Source organism: Eurosta solidaginis, chromosome 1, assembly GCF_040869045.1.
Source record: "Eurosta solidaginis isolate ZX-2024a chromosome 1, ASM4086904v1, whole genome shotgun sequence".
Lineage (NCBI taxonomy): Eukaryota > Metazoa > Arthropoda > Insecta > Diptera > Tephritidae > Eurosta > Eurosta solidaginis.
In genome coordinates, this window is record NC_090319.1 from 256,765,085 (window position 1) to 256,787,901 (window position 22,817).

The window sequence follows — 22,817 nt, forward strand, 5'->3', positions numbered from 1 at the left end:
ATTAGAGTATTAATGAATTTTTAACTTTTTAAATGAAACTCGACATTTATCGTCCAACACAAAGAGACCTTAAATACTTGTTATTCATTCATTCTATCGCATTTGTGATGCTTGGGTTTTTTTTTTTTTGGTCTTTAAACGAGGAGAAAGCATCTTAACCAAAGCACGTAATCTCATTTAGTAGTTCTCAACTGGGGATAGCTTGAGAATCCTTCAAGGATAATCAGTCTGGTCAAATTAAAATATATTGCTTACAGTAAAATGTCGTTGTATGTTCTACTGATAGGCCTATATAGCCACTGCCTGGATGGCTGGAAAGCAGTGGTTTCAAGGCATGACATCGTTTCACTATTTTGATTTATTAAATGCAGCCTCCGAACCGAAATAATGTTCGTTCGCACTGTTGGCAAGCACGGGCTTTCAATTCGAACATTACTATATTGTGACGAATATTAGTGACACTAAGTGATACTCACATCACTAATCTGATACTAAGTAAATAAAACCACAACAACAATAAAGCAAGCAGTCACTTGTATCTACATAAATGAATCAATCATTATGTCTACACATATGCACGTACACCCAGCGGAGAGAAAACGCACAAACACGTGCATATATCTTATCTGAGATGCTCACAAAAGTAGGCAATAATATGTGCAAGTATCACTCACATATACACGCGCATATGAGAAGCTATACGTGCATCTGTAGTTATAGCTGGTAATTTTATAGCTATAGAAACGCCTAGAAGTATGCGAACGAGGAAATCACAGAGTGTAAAAGGAGGTAAAGCTGAGAATCAGTAATCAGTTTGATTTAAGCACGATATCTGTCGAGAAGTAGAAGTGTTATTGTGAAAGTAGACTAATAAAAACCATTTTGCATAATTGAATATTGGAGTTATTTATTCAACAATTTAGCGATACGAACGTTAGTAGAAGGTGTGAAATAAGCGGAGTTTCACTAAATTCGTTACAGTTGGTGTCAGAAGTGGGAGTGTTGAATAAATTCCGAAAATTTTGAATACAACTCGGACATGGCAAAGTTAAGTGAATTAAAGATGCAGCACCTGAAAAAGGAGTTGAAAGACCGTGGATTGAATACAACCGGCAATAAGATCGAACTTCAAGCACGGCTACGAGTGGTAACGGAGTCGTAAGGAATTGATGTGGACAAGTATGTCTTTTATCCTGATGTGAAAGAGCCAGCGACTAAAATGGAGGAGAAGATAGAGACTCCGAATCCATTGGCAAGTGTTGACACTAACGCGATACTAGCAGTGTTGAAGCAAATGTCGTCACAAATATCAACCGAGATGTCATCTCAACTGGAATCGGAAGAGAACCGTATAACATCTAAGATGGAAGAACACAAGACACTTATGCAGAAACGCATACACGTCAGAAATAATATCGAAGATTGAAGCACAAGAAACGCGTATTTCAGAAAAGTCGACACAGAGTACATCAGAGATGCAAACACAACTGAAAGAGCAAGAGTCACGCATAACAGTACAACTCGAAGCGCAAGAGGCGCGTATATCATCAAAACTTGAAGAGCGTATGGACGAGAAAATAACGCAGTTTGAGGAAAATATCGAAGCCGAGGTGGATGCTTTGAGAGGTCATATACAGGAGTTGCAATTAAATCCTCCAGCTGTTTTAGCGAGTAGTCCAAAGGTAAAACTCCATCTTTTGACGGCTCTGTGCCTTTCCAGGTATTTAAGCTTCAATTTGAAAAGACATCAGCAGTGAACAACTGGTATGCGGATGATAAAGTAGCTGCACTGTTCACGGCGTTGAAAGGGCCTGCAGCTGAGATCTTACAAACCATTGGAGTTACTTCAGAGGCCTGGTGAAACATTGCAAGAGTTTGCGACGGATATTGAAAGGCTGGCACATTTAGCGAATGCGGACGCACCCGTGGAATACACCGAAAGGGTAAAAATCCAGAGCTTTATAAATGGCATACGGGACGTGGAAACGAAGCCAGCGACATACGCAAACCCAAAACCTACATTCACAGAAAGGATATCACATGCTCTGATTCAGGAAACAGCATCTCTTCTGTGTAAGCTAGCGTTCAAAGCACGCCGTGTGGAGGTAGAAACGCCAGACTGGTTGAACACAATATTGGAGGCGCTGAAAGGACCGCAAAAGCGGAGGCAAAGAGTTACCAAATGCTTCAAATGTGGGAAGCCCGGTTACATTGCACGTCATTGCGATCTTTATCCTAGTGGTTTCAACAGCATGGGTGGTCTTAATAACAAGGCTGGAGGGGATGAGCAAGAGCGAGTAAAATGTAGAGATCGAGAGCTAGCTCCAGCTTTTGAATGGCCTGTGATATCTGTGTCGCAAATTGGAAGGAAATAAAGCAGTCTTACCGCCAGAGGGAATGTGGATGCCAAAGAATGTGTACTGACTGTAGATATGGGCGCATCTCATTCCTTGATTCGATCTGATCTGGTCAACAGGAGAGTAAAGACATTACCTGGAGGTTCCGTACGGTCACTGGCGAGTATAACCAAGTCCGGGGTGTTAATTGGAAAGGTCACGATTCTACAAAAATTCGTTGTGGCGGAGATCGTTGATGAAGTCATATTGGGAGGGACTTCTTAGTGGTGATGTGAGCATCACATGATATAAGGATCGATATGCAGAGAAGGATTATGCGCTATATGAACCAGGATATATCACTTAACTTCAGTTTGGAGAAAGGGTTCAACAGTAAGCGAGTGCTGGTGGAGAAGATTCAACAGACACCACAAAAGTCAAAGAAAGTAAAGCGGGCAAAGGTTGATGGAATGAATGGGCCAAACAAAACAAAACCAAAGGGCCCGCGAGAAAAATACTGGCATTAACAACCCCTAATGAATGCAGAAAGCGAACGAAATTATTTCTCAGAAAGAATGCAATGGTTGTTTCAAGCCAGCGCACACGACTGTTGTGAAACGTCAAGACGATACTGATGATGCAAAGTCAATCCGCCAGGATCAAGCTCTGCGAAGTAGTTCTTCATTGGCCAAAGAACAGAATGTGAGGGAACGGCCCAGGGTAATGAGTAGTAAGACGAAACACAGGTACGATGAGAACAAAAATTCGGAAGGTTTATTGAGGAAGATTTGGTATTGTTATACAACCCTCAGCGGCGGAAGTGTGTTCTATCCCAATTTTGGTGCAGTTGGGGCACGGGCCGAGTTGTGAAGATTATCAGTGATGTCATCTACCGCATACAAACGATTGGGAAACCACGAAATATAAGGGTGGTTTATCTGGAGATGCTAGCAGCGGTCAGAACGAGATATTTGTCTAATCGGGACGATCAAACTTAGGTGGAGGGCAGTGTGACGAATATTAGTGACACTAAGTGATGCTCACATCACTAATCTGATACTAAGTAAATAAAGCCACAAAAACAATAAAGAAAGCAGTCACTTGTATCTACATACACGAATCAGTCATTATGTGTATATATATGCACGTACACGCAGCGGAGAGAAAATGTACAAACACATGCATATATCTTATCTGAGATGCTCACAAAAGTAGGCAATAATTTTTACAAGTATCACTAACATATACACGCGCAAATGAGAAGCTATACGTGCATCTGTATATACAGCTGGTAGTTTTATAGCTGGTAACTAGTTTAAATTCTAGAAACGCCTAGAAGTATACGAACGAGGAAATCACAGAGTGTAAAAGGAGGTAAAACTGAGAATCAGTAACCAGTTTGATTTAAGCACGCTATCTGTCGAGAAGTAGAAGTGTTATTGTGAAATTATTCTAATAAAGACCATTTTGCATAATTGAATATTGGAGTTATTATTTCAACAATTTAGCGATACGAACGTTAGTAGAAGGTGTGAAATACGCGGAGTTTCACTAAATTCGTTACAATATTAACAATAACAGGGATTGTTTACTTAGATGAGCAAAGCTGACATTATATAAATTGTGTCCGCATAACGGTAGCTTATAACGGCTTAAAATAATAGGACTAAATAAAGACTTCCACATATCAAAATTATCAGGTGAATGAAGAAATTCACTAAGCCATATCCAAGTTTTGAAATGAAAAGGAAGCCAATCTTCTTCTAAGGTCACTCCACATGTTCTCAATCGGGTTGAGGTCAGTGAATTTATTTGGTCGATGCATACATGTGACGACGATTCCATTTCTGCGTTACTCAAATACCAACCTAAAATTATGTTTTGTACCGTTATCTTGGCGATAACTCAATCTGAGTGGGATGTTTTTCTCCGCAGATGAGTTTTCACTGAGATCACTGCCGAGGGTCGACGCCGCTTAGAAATATGTTCTTCTAATTGAAAAAACCTCTAATATTTTAATATTGCTTTGCCTGGGCGTGAACCCAGGATCTTCGGTGTGGTAAGCGGAGTACGCTATCATCACACCACGGCGGCCACCGTTATTTTAGATGGATTAATTTTAATGATTTTAACTAAAATTATTTTACAAGTCTCATATATCGAACGCCTGTACAGGAGTTGCATCCGGTATATTTGAAAAAACCGCACTTAATGGGCGTTGGAAAGAAAATCAATTAAGTTGTTGGTTTTTGTAGATTCTAATATCGCGAATAAAATATTTTTGTTACCATAATAGCAAACACTTGAACGAAAAATGTTCAAACTAGAACAAAATAGACCAGCAAAGCTAACCTAAAAATGTATATTTTTAGTCCAAACGAAGGTAGTACCAGATGAGGCAGGGACTGGCGGCTATGGCAAAAAGAAGATGCATCCAAATAATTTGAAAATTCATGTTTAGAATCCGGTTCCGTTCATATTTAGAACAAACATATGAGCCGTTTATTTTGAAAGTGGCATAAGTCATTTCATGTCGTTTAGGTTCAGTGGTAATTTGTTTGTGTCTCTCCTCGCCTCCAGTTTTTTAGAGTCCAATATCCAAAAGATGCAATTCTTATTATTATTTTATAATTGTAGAACCATCTATATATGCATTCGTTCAAAAATAACAATGCATTTAAGACCATGAGTTGGAAATGGCTTATGCCACTTTCAAAATAAACGGCTCATATTTACATTGAAATTAATACACTAAATCCTTTTGCTGTATACAAAAGTTTCTGAGCAAGTTAGATTTCGATGACTGAAGATAGTCATTTCATAACGAATCATGCATCCTTTTTATTTTTCGTGCCCTTTTCAAAAATATCTACAAATAAAAGAAAAATTAGAACTTTTTTTTTAGGACAAATAAATGTCGGGCCCTAATATCAATTGAACTGCTCATCCAAATGAAACGGGTTTCTTAGCAATAGACTCTTCATAATTTCTAGATTTGAAATCTATATGGTTATTCGAAAGTTTTTATAACTAATAGCAGACATTTATCATACAAAACGAAAACCAACTCTCATGGCACTATACTAATACTCTTCCATAGTAAACTTTGCAATTTTTTTCGCCATTAAGTTTGATCTAATTGAGATTTTGCTTTGGATCCCTATTTTATTATAAAACAAGTAAGGAAGGCTAAATTCGGGTGTAACCGAACATTACATACTCAGTTGAGAGCTGTGGAGACAAAGTAAGGGGAATCACCATGTTGTAAAAGGAACCTAGGGTAACCCTGGAATGTGTTTGTATGACATGTGTATCAAATGGAAGGTATTAAAGAGTATTTTAAAAGGAAGTGGGCCATAGATCTATAGATGGACGCCATTTAGGGATATCGCCATAAAGGTGGACCAGGCCTGACTCGAGAATTTGTTTGTACGATATGGGTATCAAATGAAATGTGTTAATGATAATTTTAAAAGGGAGTGGGCCTAAGTTCTATAGATGTACGCCTTTTCGAGATATCGCCATTAAGATGGACCTGGAGTGACTCTAGAATTTGTTTGTACGATATGAATATCAAATGAAAGGTGTTAATGAGCATTTTAAGAGGGCGTGGGCCTTAGTTCTATATGTGGACGACTTTCCGAGATATCGCCATAAACGTGGACCAGGGGTGAGTCTAGAATTTATTTTATACGATATGGGTATCAAATAAAAGGTATTAATGAGTATTTTAAAAGAGCGTGGGCCTAAGTTCTATAGATGTACGCCTTTTCGAGATATCGCCATAAAGATGGACCAGGGGTGACTCTAGAATTTGTTTGTACGATATGAGTATCAAATGAATGGTGTTAATGAGTATTTTAAGAGGGCGTGGGCCTTAGTTCTATATGTGGACGCCTTTTCGAGATATCGCCATAAACGTGGACCAGGGGTGACTCTAGAATTTGTTTTTACTACATGGGTATCAAATGAAAGGTGTTAATGATTATTTTAAAAGGGAGTGGACCTAAGTTCTATAGGTGGACGCATTTCGGAATATCGTTATAAAAGTGGGCCTGGGTTGACTCTAGAATGCGTTTGTACAATATGGGTATCAAATGAAAGGTGCTAATGAGTATTTTAAAAGGGTTCTATAGGTGGACGCCTTTTCGAGATATCGCCATAAAGGTGGACCAGGGGTGACTCTAGAATTTGTTTGTACGATATGGGTATCAAATGAAAGGTGTTAATGAGTATTTTAAAAGGGCGTGGGCCTTAGTTCTATAGGTGGACGCCTTTTCGAGATATCTCCATAAAGGTACACCAGGGGTGACTCTAGAATTTGTTTGTACGATATGGGTATCCAATGAAAGGTGTTAATGAGTATTTTAAAAGGGAGTGGGCCTTAGTTCTATAGGTGGATGCCCTTTCGAGATATCGCCATAAAGGTGGACCAGGGGTGACTCTAGAATTTGTTTGTACGATATGAGTATCAAATGAAAGGTGTTAATGAGTATTTTAAGAGGGCGTGGGCCTTAGTACTATATGTGGACGCCTTTTCGAGATATCGCCATAAACGTGGACCAGGGGTGACTCTAGAATTAGTTTGTACTACATGGGTATCAAATGAAAGGTGTTAATGAGTATTTTAAAAGGGAGTGGGCCTAAGTTCTATAGGTGGACGCATTTCGCAATATCGTTATAAAAGTGGACCTGGGTTGACTCTAGAATGCGTTTGTACAATATGGGTATCAAATGAAAGGTGCTAATGAGTATTTTAAAAGGGTGTGGGCCTTAGTTCTATAGGTGGACGCCTTTTCGAGATATCGCCATAAAGGTGGACCAGGGGTGACTCTAGAATTTGTTTGTACGATATGGGCATCAACTGAAAGGTGTTAATGAGTATTTTAAAAGGGCGTGGGCCTTAGTTCTATAGGTGGACGCCTTTTCGAGATATCGACATAAAGGTGGACCAGGGGTGACTCTAGAATTTTTTTGTACAATATGGGTATCAAATTAAAGGTATTAATGAGGGCTTTAAAAGGGAGTGGCCCTTAGTTGTATATGTGAAGGCGTTTTCGAGATATCGCCATAAACGTGGACCAGGGGTGACTCTAGAATGTGTTTGTACGATATTGGTATCAAATTAAAGGTATTAATGAGGGTTTTAAAAGGGAGTGGCCCTTAGTTGTATATGTGAAGGCGTTTTCGAGATATCTACCAAAATGTGGACCAGGTTGATCCAGAACATCATCTGTCGGGTACCGCTAATTTATTTATATATGTAATACCACGTACAGTATTCCTTCCAAGATTCCAAGGGCTTTTGATTTCGCCCTGCAAAACTTTTTCATTTTCTTCTACTTAATATGGTAGGTGTCACACCCATTTTACCAAGTTTTTTTCTAATGTTATATTTTGCGTCAATAGACCAATACAATTACCATGTTTCATTCCTTTTTTCGTATTTGGTATATAATTATGGCATTTTTTTAATTTTTCGTAATTTTCGATATCGAAAGAGTGGGCGTAGTCATAGTCGGATTTCGGCCATTTTTTACACCAATACAAAGTGAGTTCAGATAAGTATGTGAACTGAGTTTAGTAAAGATATATCGATTTTTGCTCAAGTTATCGTGTTAACGGCCGAGCGAAAGGACAGACGGTCGACTGTGTATAAAAACTGTGCGTGGCTTCAACCGATTTCGCCCTTTTTCACAGAAAACAATTATCGTCCTAGGAGCTAAGCCTCTACCAAATTTCACAAGGATTGGTTAATTTTTGTTCGACTTATGGCATTAAAAGCATCCTAGACAAATTAAATGAAAAAGGGCGGAGCCACTCCCATTTTGAAATTTTATTTTATTTTTGTTTTTTGTTGCACCATATCATTACTAAAGTTGAATGTTGGCATAATTTACGTATATGCTGTAAAGATATTAACTTTTCTTTTAAAATTTGAATTTAAAAAAATTTTTTTTAAAAAGTGGACGTAGTCGTTTTCCGATTTTGCTAATTTTTATTAAGCAGACATAAAGTAATAAGAGTAACGTTCCTGCCAAATTTCATCATGATATCTTCAACGACTGCCAAATTACAGCTTGCAAAACTTCTAAACTACCCTCATTTAAAAGTGGGCAGTGCCACGCCCATTGTCCAAAATTTTACTAGTTTTCTATTCTGCGTCATAAGCTCAACTCACCTACCAAGTTTCCTCGCTTAATGCGTATTTGGTAATGAATTATCGCACTTTTTCGATTTTTCGAAATTTTCGATATCGAAAAAGTGAACGTGGTTATTTTCCGATATCATTCATTTTAAATAGCGATCTGAGATGAGTGCCCAGGAACCTACATACCAAATTTCATCAAGATACCTCAAAATTTACTCAAGTTATCGTGTTAACGGGCAGACGGACGGACGGACATGGCTCAATCGAATTTTTTTTCGATACTGATGATTTTGATATATGGAAGTCTATATCTATCTCGATTCCTTTATACCTGTACAACCAACCGTTATGCAATCAAAGTTAATATACTCTGTGAGCTCTGCTCAACTGAGTATAACAAGTAAGGAAGGCTAAGTTCGGGTGTAACCGAACATTACATACTCAGTTGAGAGCTGTGGAGACAAAGTAAGGGAAATCACCATGTTGTAAAAGGAACCTAGGGTAACCCTGGAAAGTGTTTGTATGACATGTGTATCAAATGGAAGGTATTAAAGAGTATTTTAAGAGGAAGTGGGCCATAGATCTATAGATGGACGCCATTTAGGGATATCGCCATAAAGGTGGACCAGGCCTGACTCGAGAATTTGTTTGTACGATATGGGTATCAAATGAAATGTGTTAATGATAATTTTAAAAGGGAGTGGGCCTAAGTTCTACAGGTGGACGTCTTTTCGAGATATCGCCATAAAGATGGACCAGGGGTGACTCTAGAATTTGTTTGTACGATATGAGTATCAAATGAAAGGTGTTAATGAGTATTTTAAGAGGGAGTGGGCCTTAGTTCTATATGTGGACGCCTTTTCGAGATATCGCCATAAACGTGGACCAGGGGTGACTCTAGAATTTGTTTGTACGATATGGGTATCAAATGAAAGGTGTTAATGAGTATTTGAAAAGGGAGTGGGCCTAAGTTCTATAGGTGGACGCATTTCGGAATTTCGTTGGGTTGACTCTAGAATGCGTTTGTACAATATGGGTGTCAAACGAAAAGTGTAATAAGTGTTTTAAAAGGGAGTGGGCCCTTGTTCTATGGGTGGACGCCTTTTCGGGATATCGCCATAAACGTGGACCAGGGGTGACTCTAGAATGCGTTTGTACAATATGGGTATCAAATGAAAGGTGTTAATGAGTATTTTAAAAGGGAGTGGGCCTAAGTTCTATAGGTGGACGCATTTCGAAATATCGTTATAAAAGTGGACCTGGGTTGACTCTAGAATGCGTTTGTACAATATGGGTGTCAAACGAAAAGTGTAATAAGTGTTTTAAAAGGGAGTGGGCCTTTGTTCTATGGGAGGACGCCTTTTCGGGATATCGCCATAAACGTGGACCAAAGGTGACTCTAGAATGCGTTTGTACAATATGGGTATCAAATGAAAGGTGCTAATGAGTATTTTAAAAGGGTGTGGTCCTTAGTTCTATAGGTGGACGCCTTTTCGAGATATCGCCATAAAGGTGGACCAGGGGTGACTCTAGAATTTGTTTGTACGATATGGGTATCAAATGAAAGGTGTTAATGAGTATTTTAAAAGGGCGTGGGTCTTAGTTCTATAGCTGGACGCCTTTTCGAGATATTTCCATAAAGGTAGACCAGGGGTGACTCTAGAATTTGTTTGTACGATATGGGTATCAAAAGAAAGGTGTTAATGAGTATTTTAAAAGGGAGTGGGCCTTAGTTCTATATGTGGATGCCCTTTCGAGATATCGCCATAAACGCGGGCCAAGAGAAACTTTAGAATTTTTGTGTACGATATGGGTATCAAATGAAAGGTGTTAATGAGTATTTTAAAAGGATGTGGGCCTTAGTTCTATAGGTGGACGCCTTTTCGAGATATCGCCATAAAGGTGGACCAGGGGTGACTCTAGAATTTGTTTGTACGATATGGGTATCAAATGAAAGGTGTTAATGAGTATTTTAAAATGGTGTGGGCCTTAGTTCCATAGGTGGACGCCTTTTCGAGATATCGACATAAAGGTGGACCAGGGGTGACTCTAGAATTTGTTTATACGATATGGGTATCAAATGAAAGGTGTTAATGAGTATTTTAAAAGGGAGTGGGCCTTAGTTCTATAGGTGGATGCCCTTTCGAGATATCGCCATAAAGGTGGGCCAGGGGTGACTTTAGAATTTTTGTGTACGATATGGTTATCAAATGAAAGGTGTTAAAGAGTATTTTAAAAGGGAGTGGGCCTTAGTTCTATAGGTGGATGCCTTTTCGAGATATCGCTATAAAGGTGGGCCAGGGGTGACTCTAGAATTTGTTTGTACGATATGGGTATCAAATGAAAGGTGTTAATGAATATTTTAAAATGGTGTGGGCCTTAGTTCTATAGGTGGACGCCTTTTCGAGATATCGACATAAAGGTGGACCAGGGGTGACTCTAGAATTTGTTTGTACGATATGGGTATCAAATGAAAGGTGTTAGTGAGTATTTTAAAAGGGAGTGGGCCTTAGTTCTATAGGTGGATGCCCTTTCGAGATATCGCCATAAAGGTGGGCCAGGGGTGACTTTAGAATTTTTGTGTACGATATGGTTATCAAATGAAAGGTGTTAAAGAGTATTTTAAAAGGGAGTGGGCCTTAGTTCTATAGGTGGATGCCTTTTCGAGATATCGCTATAAAGGTGGGCCAGGGGTGACTCTAGAATTTGTTTGTACGATATGGGTATCAAATGAAAGGTGTTAATGAATATTTTAAAATGGTGTGGGCCTTAGTTCTATAGGTGGACGCCTTTTCGAGATATCGACATAAAGGTGGACCAGGGGTGACTCTAGAATTTGTTTGTACGATATGGGTATCAAATGAAAGGTGTTAATGAGTATTTTAAAAGGGTGTGGGCCTTAGTTCTATAGGTGGACGCCTTTTCGAGATATCGCCATAAAGGTGGACCAGGGGTGACTCTAGAATTTGTTTGTACGATATGGGTATCAAATGAAAGGTGTTAATGAGTATTTTAAAATGGTGTGGGCCTTAGTTCCATAGGTGGACGCCTTTTCGAGATATCGACATAAAGGTGGACCAGGGGTGACTCTAGAATTTGTTTATACGATATGGGTATCAAATGAAAGGTGTTAATGAGTATTTTAAAAGGGAGTGGGCCTTAGTTCTATAGGTGGATGCCCTTTCGAGATATCGCCATAAAGGTGGGCCAGGGGTGACTTTAGAATTTTTGTGTACGATATGGTTATCAAATGAAAGGTGTTAAAGAGTATTTTAAAAGGGAGTGGGCCTTAGTTCTATAGGTGGATGCCCTTTCGAGATATCGCCATAAAGGTGGGCCAGGGGTGACTTTAGAATTTTTGTGTACGATATGGGTATCAAATGAAAGGTGTTAATGAGTATTTTAAAAGGGAGTGGGCCTAAAGTTCTATAGGTGGATGCCTTTTCGAGATATCGCTATAAAGGTGGGCCAGGGGTGACTCTAGAATTTTTTTGTACGATATGGGTATCAAATGAAAGGTGTTAATGAGTATTTTAAAAAGGCGTGGGCCTTAGTTCTATAGGTGGACGCCTTTTCGAGATATCGACATAAAGGTGGACCAGGGGTGACTCTAGAATTTGTTTGTACGATATGGGTATCAAATGAAAGGTGTTAATGGGTATTTTAAAAAGGAGTGAGTCTTAGTTCTATATGTGGATGCCTTTTCGAGATATCGCCATAAGCGTGGACCAGGGGTGACTCTAGAGTTTGTTTGTACGATATGGGTATCAAATTAAAGGTATTAATGAGGGTTTTAAAAGGGAGTGGCCCTTAGTTGTAAATGTGAAGGCGTTTTCGAGATATCTACCAAAATGTGGACCAGGGTGATCCAGAACATCATCTGTCGGGTACCGCTAATTTATTTATATATGTAATACCACGTACAGTATTCCTTTCAAGATTCCAAGGGCTTTTGATTTCGCCCTGCAAAACTTTCTCATTTTCTTCTACTTAATATGGTAGGTGTCACACCCATTTTACCAAGTTTTTTTCTAAAGTTATATTTTGCGTCAATAGACCAATACAATTACCATGTTTCATTCCTTCTTTCGTATTTGGTATATAATTATGGCATTTTTTTCATTTTTCGTAATTTTCGATATCGAAAAAGTGGGCGTGGTCATAGTCGTATTTCGGCCATTTTTTTCACCAATACAAAGTGAGTTCAGATAAGTACGTGAACTGAGTTTAGTAAAGATATATCGATTTTTTCTCAAGATCGCGGGTTCGAATCGAGCTCAAGGCCTAACAATAATTTTTTATCATTATAATTTTTATGATAAATTTTTTCTTAATTGAAAAAAATTTTTTTTTAAATTAGAATAGAAGAAAGAAAAAATTTAGACAACTGCCAAAGCTCGTTGTATAGATCCATTTCGGGAACTGCTAAATTCCTTAAAAACAGTTATCGTCCTAGGAGTTCAGCCTCTACCAAATTTCACAAGGATTGGTTAATTTTTGTTCGACTTATGGCATTAAAAGCATCCTAGAAAAATTAAATGAAAAAGGGCGGAGCCACGCCCATTTTGAAATTTTCTTTTATTTTTGTATTTTGTTGCACCATATTATTACTGGAGTTGAATGTTGGCATAATTTACTTCTATGCTGTAAAGATATTAACTTTTCTTTTAAAATTTGAATTAAAAAAAAAATTTTTTTAAAAAGTGGGCGTGGTCGTTCTCCGATTTTACTAATTTTTTATTAAGCAGCCATAAAGTAATAAGAGTAACGTTCCTGCCAAATTTCATCATGATATCTTCAACGACTGCCAAATTACAGCTTGCAAAACTTCTAAATTACCTTCATTTAAAAGTGGGCGGTGCCACGCCCATTGTCCAAATTTTTACTAGTTTTCTATTCTGCGCCATAAGCTCAACTCACTTACCAAGTTTCATCGCTTAATGCGTATTTGATAATGAATTATCGCACTTTTTCGATTTTTCGAAATTTTCGAGATCGAAAAAGTGGGCGTGATTATTGTCCGATATCGTTCATTTTAAATAGCGATCTGAGATGTGTGCCCAGGAACCTACGTACCAAATTCATCAAGATACCTCAAAATTTACTCAAGTTATCGTGTTAACGGACAGACGGACGGACGGACGGACATGGCTCAATCGAATTTTTTTTCGATACTGATGATTTTGATATACGGAATTCTATATCTATCTCGATTCCTTTATACCTGTACAACCAACCGTTATGCAATCAAAGTTAATATACTCTGTGAGCTCTGCTCAACTGAGTATAAAAATTTAATATAAAGTTAAATAACAAAAGTTCAAAGTAATATAGTTTTAAAACTAAATAAAAGTAATGTAACAAACTCAACCCAATACAAACACCCTATACCTGGGAAAGCTATATTTTTGTTTTTTCATACAGCTTCATTACAAAAATGAAAGTCAAAAACCACAATGCCGATTTTTTGCCTCTAGGAGTATTCCATGTATGTATGTAAACATAATATCACAAGTAGGCTGTATTGGGGTATCATAAAATCTCGAATAATGGAAATTTTGATTTAAATCTGTTTACAATAAAACCTGTGATATACCTGTATTAAGAATGATATATTAAAGATGATTAATTTCTTCATACAGATGGATCGGCGCTACACAATTCGAAGCGAATGAGGCAAGCCGTGCCTTCCCCTCATTCGACGAGCCAAAGTTCAAAGCCACCTTCGACTTAACAATCAGACGTCCGAGGCACTATAATACATTTAGTAATACCCGCATTTCGAAGACGATTAATTACGGGTAAGTTTTGAGCAGTGTATACATTTTAATAAATTTTTTCTGCCATCATGACTGTCGCTCTCCTTGCAGAGGCGTCCCTCGACTAAAGCAAAAAAGCAATTTGATAACCTTAGTTACTGTTTTTCTACTATATAAGCAATAACCATTATAATTATATGGTGATTTAGATTGTCATTACAATTATAATCGCTGTTACCTAAGTTAATGACTACAGTAGTCGTGATTTATACAAATGCGAATTATGATTAAAGTAATCGATTACACATATAATCGCAATGCATATTCCTTACCACTCTGATATTTAGAAAAACGATTAATATTCAACAAGACTTCACAAAGGAACCCAAATCGATGTAACAAGTTTTAAAAATCGTTTCTTCAAAGCTCGGTGAAACAGAAAGACTACATTAAACGCTTAAAACTCAATTAGCTGGCGCAAATAACTTAAAATATCATTACGTAGAAATAACCAAGTTAGATACCACAAAATACTTGGATAGTTAAGATGCCAAGATAAGAAGCTGTTCAATAAAGCAGGAGTTGAGGGCGATTACGATCCGTACAGAACCCCTCAAATGTCATACAACAAAGAGCTAAGAAGACCTCATCTATTGATGAGCTATGCTTTAAAATCAACAACTATCTCCCTAGTCCTTCCAGTTTTTTCACCTCGCGAAATCTGACAAACTCAACGGCTACATCCTCGGCGACCTTATTTACAAAGTAAACAAAGCAAATGTCGACCATATTGAACATCCATGTCGGTGACCTTACGCAACCGACTATCTTACATCCAAAAATACTGGCTGTAACGTTCGATCAGTACCTACATATTTGGAAGCATTCAGCTGCACCAAACTTAAAATACAGGGCCGTAAAATGACCCTCAAGTCTCTTGTCGGTAGTACTTGGAGCAAAGATAAAGAAACGCTCATAACCACTTATAAAGCAATTGACTGATCGCTTGTTTCCTACACGTCCCTAATATGGTACCCGAGGCTTAAAAAAGCACACCGAAGGAAACTTCAGACCTATCAAAACACTGCTCTCAGAACAGCCACGGGATGTCTTCTTATGTCTCCATATTACGATCTACCCAGTGAGGCGAGAATAATTCCCTAAAGGAGAGAAATAATCCCTCTAAAGTAGAGAAAAAATGCTGAAGAAACAGTTTTTGCTGGATTTCCACTAACCTGGGCATCCCTACAGACATCTGATTAAAGAAGCCTCACCTCACCGTAACTTAGGAGTCGTCTCCGTAAGCTCAGTGAAGAAATGTGGCACTTAAGAATTCAGCCGTATGAAGAAAATCAGCATGAAAAAGCCCTCAAAGAACCACAAAAGTGTTCGGACTATTATGGGAGCAATTTCCGAGAGAACTCCGTTCTTAAAGACAAATATCTGCAACTCGCAATTATGGAAATAAACCTCCACAACCTAACAACCCCGACATATCCAATGTATGCACCTCTTTGAACTTATCCGCACATGACACAAATCATCTTTTCAATTGCAATGTGTAACCAATTCTTCCAAAAGCCGAATGCCTCTGATCCAACGCTGTTGAAGGAAGCTTCCTCGCGCTCCCGTTAGAGGATATTGATGAAGATTTGCGAAGGGTCCCGCCTTTTCGATAAGGCGAAGCACTGCTACAATAATAACAACCACAACACCTCAGAGGGCTACTTGAAGTGAACAATATGCGAGGATTAACTACCTTCCGACAGCAGTGTGACTCCAAAAATCTCTTGCGATGGGTCACAGAAACACTATAGGCACTTTGAAAAAACCTGATGGGAGCTACACTAAGCACCGCCAGAGGCGCGCAAACTTTTGCTTACAACTCATCTTTCTGACTAAATAGCAAGAATATATTTTATAAAATCTTCCGCTGTTAGACCGCATTTCAAAGAGATAGGCAAAAGTCAAAGTCGTATTTATACCAAAACCGGCAAAACGCGAGCAACCGCCATCGTCATATTGACCCATGTGTAGGAGTCAATTTTTCTACCAGAGAGGAAAATCCACGGATAATCTTTTCACAACGTAATTTTAAAAGCATATCCATATGTGCCGTTATAGACATCTCAGGAGCTTTTGATTACAAGACGCATCAGGCTATCGAACTAGAGGTTTTCAAGGACAATAGACCTAGGATCATTCGCTTGGTGCTGTCCATGTGTAAGAGAAAAAAAATTCTGTGGAAATAGGATCAACAACAGAGTCAATTGTGGACACTAGAGGATGTTCTCTATTCGCTCTTATAGACGCTTGTGAGGAGTGATAATGGGAGTGGGAGTGGAATTGGGATTTGGTATGGGAGTGGAATTAGAACTAAGAGTGAGATTGGAGTGAGAATGGATGTGGAAGGGTGAAGTAGGTTGAGATGGGAATGGAGGAAAAGAGAATAATTGGCGGATGGTAATATTAAGGAAAAATTGAAGATAAAGTAGGCGAGAAATTGATAGAGGGAGATAAGGATAAGAGAGAACCAACTTCTAAAAGTAGGCAAGCCAAATTTTGGGCAGGACAATGTTTGCAAGGTACGATGGTATTAAACATATAAGGAATGACATAACCTTGAAATTTATGGGAATAATTTCATAACTTTTTTCGATTCAGTCTAGTAAATAAATACACCTACTTCAATTTTCTACTCATATTACAGAGATTATCAAGACGACGTATACGTAACAACACCACGCATGTCTACATATTTACTGGCATTTATCGTTTCCGAGTTCACGCAACGAAATAACGGTAAATTTGGTGTAATTTCGCGTCCAGAGTACTACGATCAGACGGAATATAGTTTTAATGTCGGTCAAAAAATTTTAAACAAATTAGAAAGCTACTTTGGTATTAATTATTATAATATGGGCATTGATAAAATGCATATGGCAGCCATTCCCGATTTTGCCGCTGGTGCTATGGAGAATTGGGGTCTTTTGAGCTTCAAGGAGCGAGGTTTGCTTTACGATGTTAGCTCTACAACGCTTAATGCTAAGCAATCCATTGCCGCTTTAATAGCGCACGAACAGACTCATATGTGGTTTGGTGATTTGGTGACTTGTGATTGGTGGAGTTACACTTGGTTGAATGAAGGATTCGCACGATACTTTCAATATTTTGGATCAGCTATGGTATGTTTTTCGCAAGTAATTTGTACGTCGGTGCTTTATATTTGAAAATAAAATTTATATGAATCAAACAGGTTGAAACCAAATTGGGCTTGGATCAACAATTTGTGTTCGATCAAGTTCAATCAGTGATGTTAATGGACTCTACAAACTGCACCAATCCCATGAGCGATGAAAATACTAATACAGCTGCTGACATAAACCGTATGTTCAACAGTATTACGTACAGTAAGGGAGCCACTTTTATCCGCATGATAAAATATGCAATGGGTGAAGAAAGTTTCAAAGCTTCGTTACAAGCATATCTCAAGAAAAAGTATATATATAATATAAGTTCGAGCTGAAAGTTTGCGCCATATACTAAACACATTTTCCTCTACTTTCATAGCCAATATAAGAACACCGTACCAGCGAATTTGTTCAAAGTTTGGTTTGAACATTGGCCTGAAGATACTAAACAATTTGCCGAAGCCGTTTTCAATGGATTCACAAAACAAGTTGGCTATCCTCTTATAACAGTAAAACTGTCTGATGATAAAAAGTTTTACAGCATTAAACAGGAACGTTTCTTACTAAGGGATCAGGAAATTTCTGATACTTCCTTACTTTACACTGTTCCCCTATCTTATACGACCAGTAACGCTAAAAACTTCAGGGCCACAGCTCCTAAGTTTTATTTGAATCCCTCAAAATCGGAGGAAAAATTTTCTTTGGATAGCAAAGTCGAGTGGGTAATTTTTAATATACAACAATCTGGTTACTACCGCGTCAACTATGATGAAAGTAATTGGCTTGCCATCAAAAAAGCTTTAGCTTCTGATAACTGGGGTGGTATCCACTTACTAAATCGTGCACAAATAGTTGATGATCTTTTCAACTTAGCGCGCGCTAATGTCATAGAATATGACTTAGCCCTCAAAATACTCGAGTATTTAGCGACTGAAATCGAATACGTGCCGTGGAGCTCGGCCTTTAGTGGTTATTCATATATCCACATTCGTTTCGGTGGTGATATTCAAAGCTTTGCCGAATACATTCTTGAACTTACTGATAAGGCGTACAAGGAACTTGGTTTCGATGAGCTCACTTCCGATACTGCATCGGATATTTACACCCGAGATAAAATCTTATCATGGTCGTGTCAGTTCGGTAATGTAGATTGCATTGAAAAATCAAAAAAACATTTTGCCAAAATTGACACGACTGCAGTGCCTGTGAATATTCGTTCGGTTGTGTATTGTAATGCTTTGCGTTATGGTAATGAAAGTGATTATGATACATTGTTTCAAAAATTTTTAAAAAGCAATTCTGCAACCGAGAAAACCCTTATCATAAGTTCATTAGGGTGTGTGAAGAATATTGATTTAATAGAGAAATACTTTTGGGCAATCATAAGCGATGATATTCGTCGGCAGGATAAGGCATCTGCACTCAGCAGCCTATACACATCTAACAACGAAAATGTGGCACCAGTCTTTAAATTGGTCACCGATAACTTTGAGAAGCTTGCTACTTCGTAAGTATTTCCTTTCGGAAATATATAACGTAGGTACCGTTAAGTGGATTGATATTTTTAAATCTTATTTTGCAGTTTGGGTGACCATTCCAAGGTTGCTTCAGCCATTTCCGACATGGCTTCACGTTTTACTAAGGAGAGTGAACAGCAGAGTTTGACAATGTTCAACCAAAAGAACAAATTAAAATTTGGTAGTTCCGTGACGACATTGGAGGCATCTGAAAAGACAGTTGAAGAGAATCTAGCTTGGGCTAAGGCTAGGCTAGGTAGCTTCAAAACTTATTTGGATTTACGCAAAATAAACAGGGCTGCAAAAAATTCATTTACCTTACAAGTTGTTATTCTATGTTCTGTTTTTGGGCTTTTCTTATAGTAAAATTTACCCTTAGCATACTTAGTTATTGAATATACATACATACAATTAATCTGTAAGACGCAAGTATATGTATTTAACTTTAAAGTAATTTAAATATACAAAAAATTTTCTGTGATGATAATGATCTATATTTGGTACTCTAACCGAAAGATAATCACTCAAAGAAATATTACTCTTTTTGGCATAAATCGATTTACAAACACGTACCGAAATTTCTCAATGAAAACCTATCATCAAGCCTATTGGCAAATCCTCCAGGCCTTTAAAATGTTTGGTCCGTCTGATGCTGTAATAAACAAAAGAACTAAAATTTTATTTCTTCAACCTCTTGACTATCCGAACAGCTAATGTGACTCCCGGAAAGTTTTTGGAAAATTAGGAAAGGTAAAGTGCGATTTTTACACCCCTTCAGTCGCAACATTTGATTTTTTTCCATTCAGGAAATACTAACTAGATTAACCGGTATTAAGACCATGAGTTTATGTTTTTTATGTTTTAATTATAATGTCAATTTGATTTAATTTTAAGGAGTTCATGAGCTGACAAAAACTACCCCGCAATCATCATCAGGCAATTTCTTAATGTTATTTTTCAGAGGTTTCCATGGGGCTGGAGTCTTGAAGCTTGGAACATACTTCAGAACCTGATGAAAATGCAACATGGTGGAAAAACTTTTCGCTAGGTGGCGCATGGATCGTGGTGTTTTAAAAATGTCTCCTAATTTGGAAACTTTTCGGTCGAGTTTTTAATGTTTTTTTTATTTATTTTTTATTTATTTAAAGAGAAACAACCATAAATAGTTATTACATTATGTAAAGCACTGGCTGCCTGGGCCATCGGCTCTATGTTAAACTAAGCTATTGTACATGAGTTTTACTAAATTAATATTGCTACTTTGTTGGATATGTATACTTCATTTAAATATCTTTAATGTTGGCTATTTTGAAAAATTTGAAAATTGCGCAGATGTTATCCAAAGTGATCGATTTAAGGTAGTTTGATGGTTTAGTATCTCCAAATACAATTCTTCTATGAGAAGCAAGTCCAGGACAGTCGTCGATTTTATGCGCAGTAGTTACGGATGGAGAGTTGCAAAAGGTGCATGGTGGTTCAGCAGTGCCCTTGAGAAGGTGTTTGTGTGTCATAGTAGTATGGCCTATCCTAAGACGTACATAAAGTTTTAGTTTGTAACAGGAGCAATCGGATGGATAGATAGGTTTACTGCCAGTTGGGTTAAAGTGTTTGTAGCGATGTTGGAAATTTGTCCATTCATTTGCAAATATCGTGTGGGTATAGGCGTTCCCCGCTTTAAGAAAGTCTAGGGCCGTTACGTGGTCGAAAAGGTGCAATGGTTGTTTAGCAGCTAGCTTCGCTTTACCAACCGCTATTTCGTTACCTTTAATGCCTGCGTGACCTGGTATCCACATTATTTTTAGGTTGCCAGTATTTTCGTAGATTAACTTTCTAATTTTTTTAATCAGCACGTCGTCGTTGTTCCCGTTTAACAGATCCTTGATCGTTGACTAGGTGCCGGTGCATATGACATATTTAGACCTTGCATTAGAAGCAAATTTTACGGGTTCGTGCAATGCTGCGGCTTCAGCAGTGATTACAGAGCAGTATGTAGGGATAATAACTGTGTCACCAAGTTCGCTAGCAACTGCAAATGTAGTACTGGTGCTATATTTCTACGTCAGTATATAAGAACTCCCATTCAGCTTTATACGGATCGGTTGTTTCATGGAAAAGTTGGAGGTATTCGCTGTTACTAGTTGAGCTTTTGTTGTATGAATGCAGCCTGTTTATGAAAGAATGTATTTGCCAGACGGGGTTGTAGTCAATTGAAAGCGGTGTCGATGGATTAATAATGTCCAGTTCGTTTGCTAATGCTATACAACGTCCGATTGTTGACGCCTTAGATCCTTTAGATCGGAAAATATAAAGACGTCATCTGCGTAGATGAAATGATTGACAGGGGAGAATGATGATATAATGGAGCTTAGTTCATTAAATGCAATTATGAATAAAATCACCGATAACAGCGAGCCTTGTGGGATGCTGCTGAAGAACTGGTGGAGATTGGATTTGTGGTTATTTACGCTAGTAAAAAATGTACGGTTAAGGAGAAAGTGTTTTACAATATTAAATATTTTTTTACCGATTTCTCACCGTTTTAGCTCTCGTAATACAATATACCTGCTTATGCGATCGAAAGCTTTCCCAAAGTCTATGTAAGCACAGAGAGATGATTCTTTGATTTGAGTGTAGTAGAGGCTATATGTTCAAGCAGCAGCAGGGGATCAATGATTTGTGAATAGAAAAGAGATGATATTTAGTTGAGAGAGAAAGTTATTGAGAAGTAGTGAATTTGTTGTAGAGCAGGCATCGGCAAATTGGAAATGAAGATGTATGTAGTTCATTCGCTTATTAGCAAGCAACAAGATAAAATCGTTTGTTATTATATTTTTAATGCGCACAATGGCAAGCAAAAGGTTTATACAATTAAATACATTGTATGGAAGGTTAAGTCGAATGTAAGAAGCACAACGCGATAACAGTTTTTTGAAAAAAAAAATATTTTTGGGGTTTTGGGGAGTGTTTTGGTCGAAAAATTTACCTTTTCGCCATTTTTTTTTTGCAGGCTCGAAAATTATTTTTTTGGGTATGCGTAGTGGAACTTTTTTTCCTGAGCCCAAATACTATCGGAAAATCGATGGCGCGATATCGGTTAACTTTCGTCATACAAATGGACCCAGGTTAATACACATACATACATCTATTCGTATACGTAAATCTATAAGCAACAGAAAACATCATTAGGGCCGTTCCATTGGTTTATCGAGCTCTGGCTCTGGCTCAAATCTCATTGGAACGATCTGGATCAACTTTATGAGAGCTGGCAGCACTAATAAAAAACATCTGTTTTGTTGAAAATAAGTAGAAACGTACACAAAATTTTAAGATACTGATAGAATTATTAACATTTAAAAAGCATTTAAAAGTCAAACTATTTATTTTCCTTACATCATCTTCAAGTTGTTTACTCTGTCATTGTTTTTGCTTTTAAATATGGCGAAATCTTGTATGTATACACAAATGTACACATATTTAGTTCAGGCTACAATGGCTCAACTATATGGTTCGCTCATCTCACCAGCTGATTTTATTTTTTTCATTTCACTGGAGTAGGGATTGTCAGAAGGAGATGGCAAACTTAAAATGAAACCAACGATTTTACAACATTTTCTTACTACATAAAAATGCAGCTAAGTTTTATGTTTTCACTCCATTCCATTCGTCTAACACCTACATGCTGATTTTGGCAATGTGAACAAAGGTGTGTTGTTGCTGTAGAGATGAGCCAACCATATAGTTGAGCCATGAGTGCTACCAACTCAAAAGTGGTTAGCTGTCAAAAAATCTACTACAGAAAACGAAACGAACAGAACTGCTATACGGATCAGAAATTGAACCAGATAAATATGAGGATCACAACG

The 22,817-nt window shown here is 37.9% G+C and overlaps 1 protein-coding gene across 7 annotated transcripts in view; it reads left to right on the forward strand.

Annotated features, from left to right (window-relative positions):
• LOC137242148 (membrane alanyl aminopeptidase-like) overlaps positions 1 to 19,435 on the forward strand; it is a 164,084-nt gene extending 144,649 nt beyond the window's left edge. For all 7 annotated transcript variants that reach the window (XM_067769527.1, XM_067769538.1, XM_067769556.1 and 4 more), the window contains exons 3-7: positions 14,130 to 14,288; positions 16,957 to 17,431; positions 17,503 to 17,744; positions 17,817 to 18,944; positions 19,020 to 19,435. In XM_067769527.1, the coding sequence (XP_067625628.1) occupies positions 14,130 to 14,288; positions 16,957 to 17,431; positions 17,503 to 17,744; positions 17,817 to 18,944; positions 19,020 to 19,317 (2,302 nt within the window). In that variant the 3' untranslated portion in view covers positions 19,318 to 19,435. The remainder of the gene's footprint in view (positions 1 to 14,129; positions 14,289 to 16,956; positions 17,432 to 17,502; positions 17,745 to 17,816; positions 18,945 to 19,019) is intronic.
• Positions 19,436 to 22,817: the final 3,382 nt, after the last annotated feature.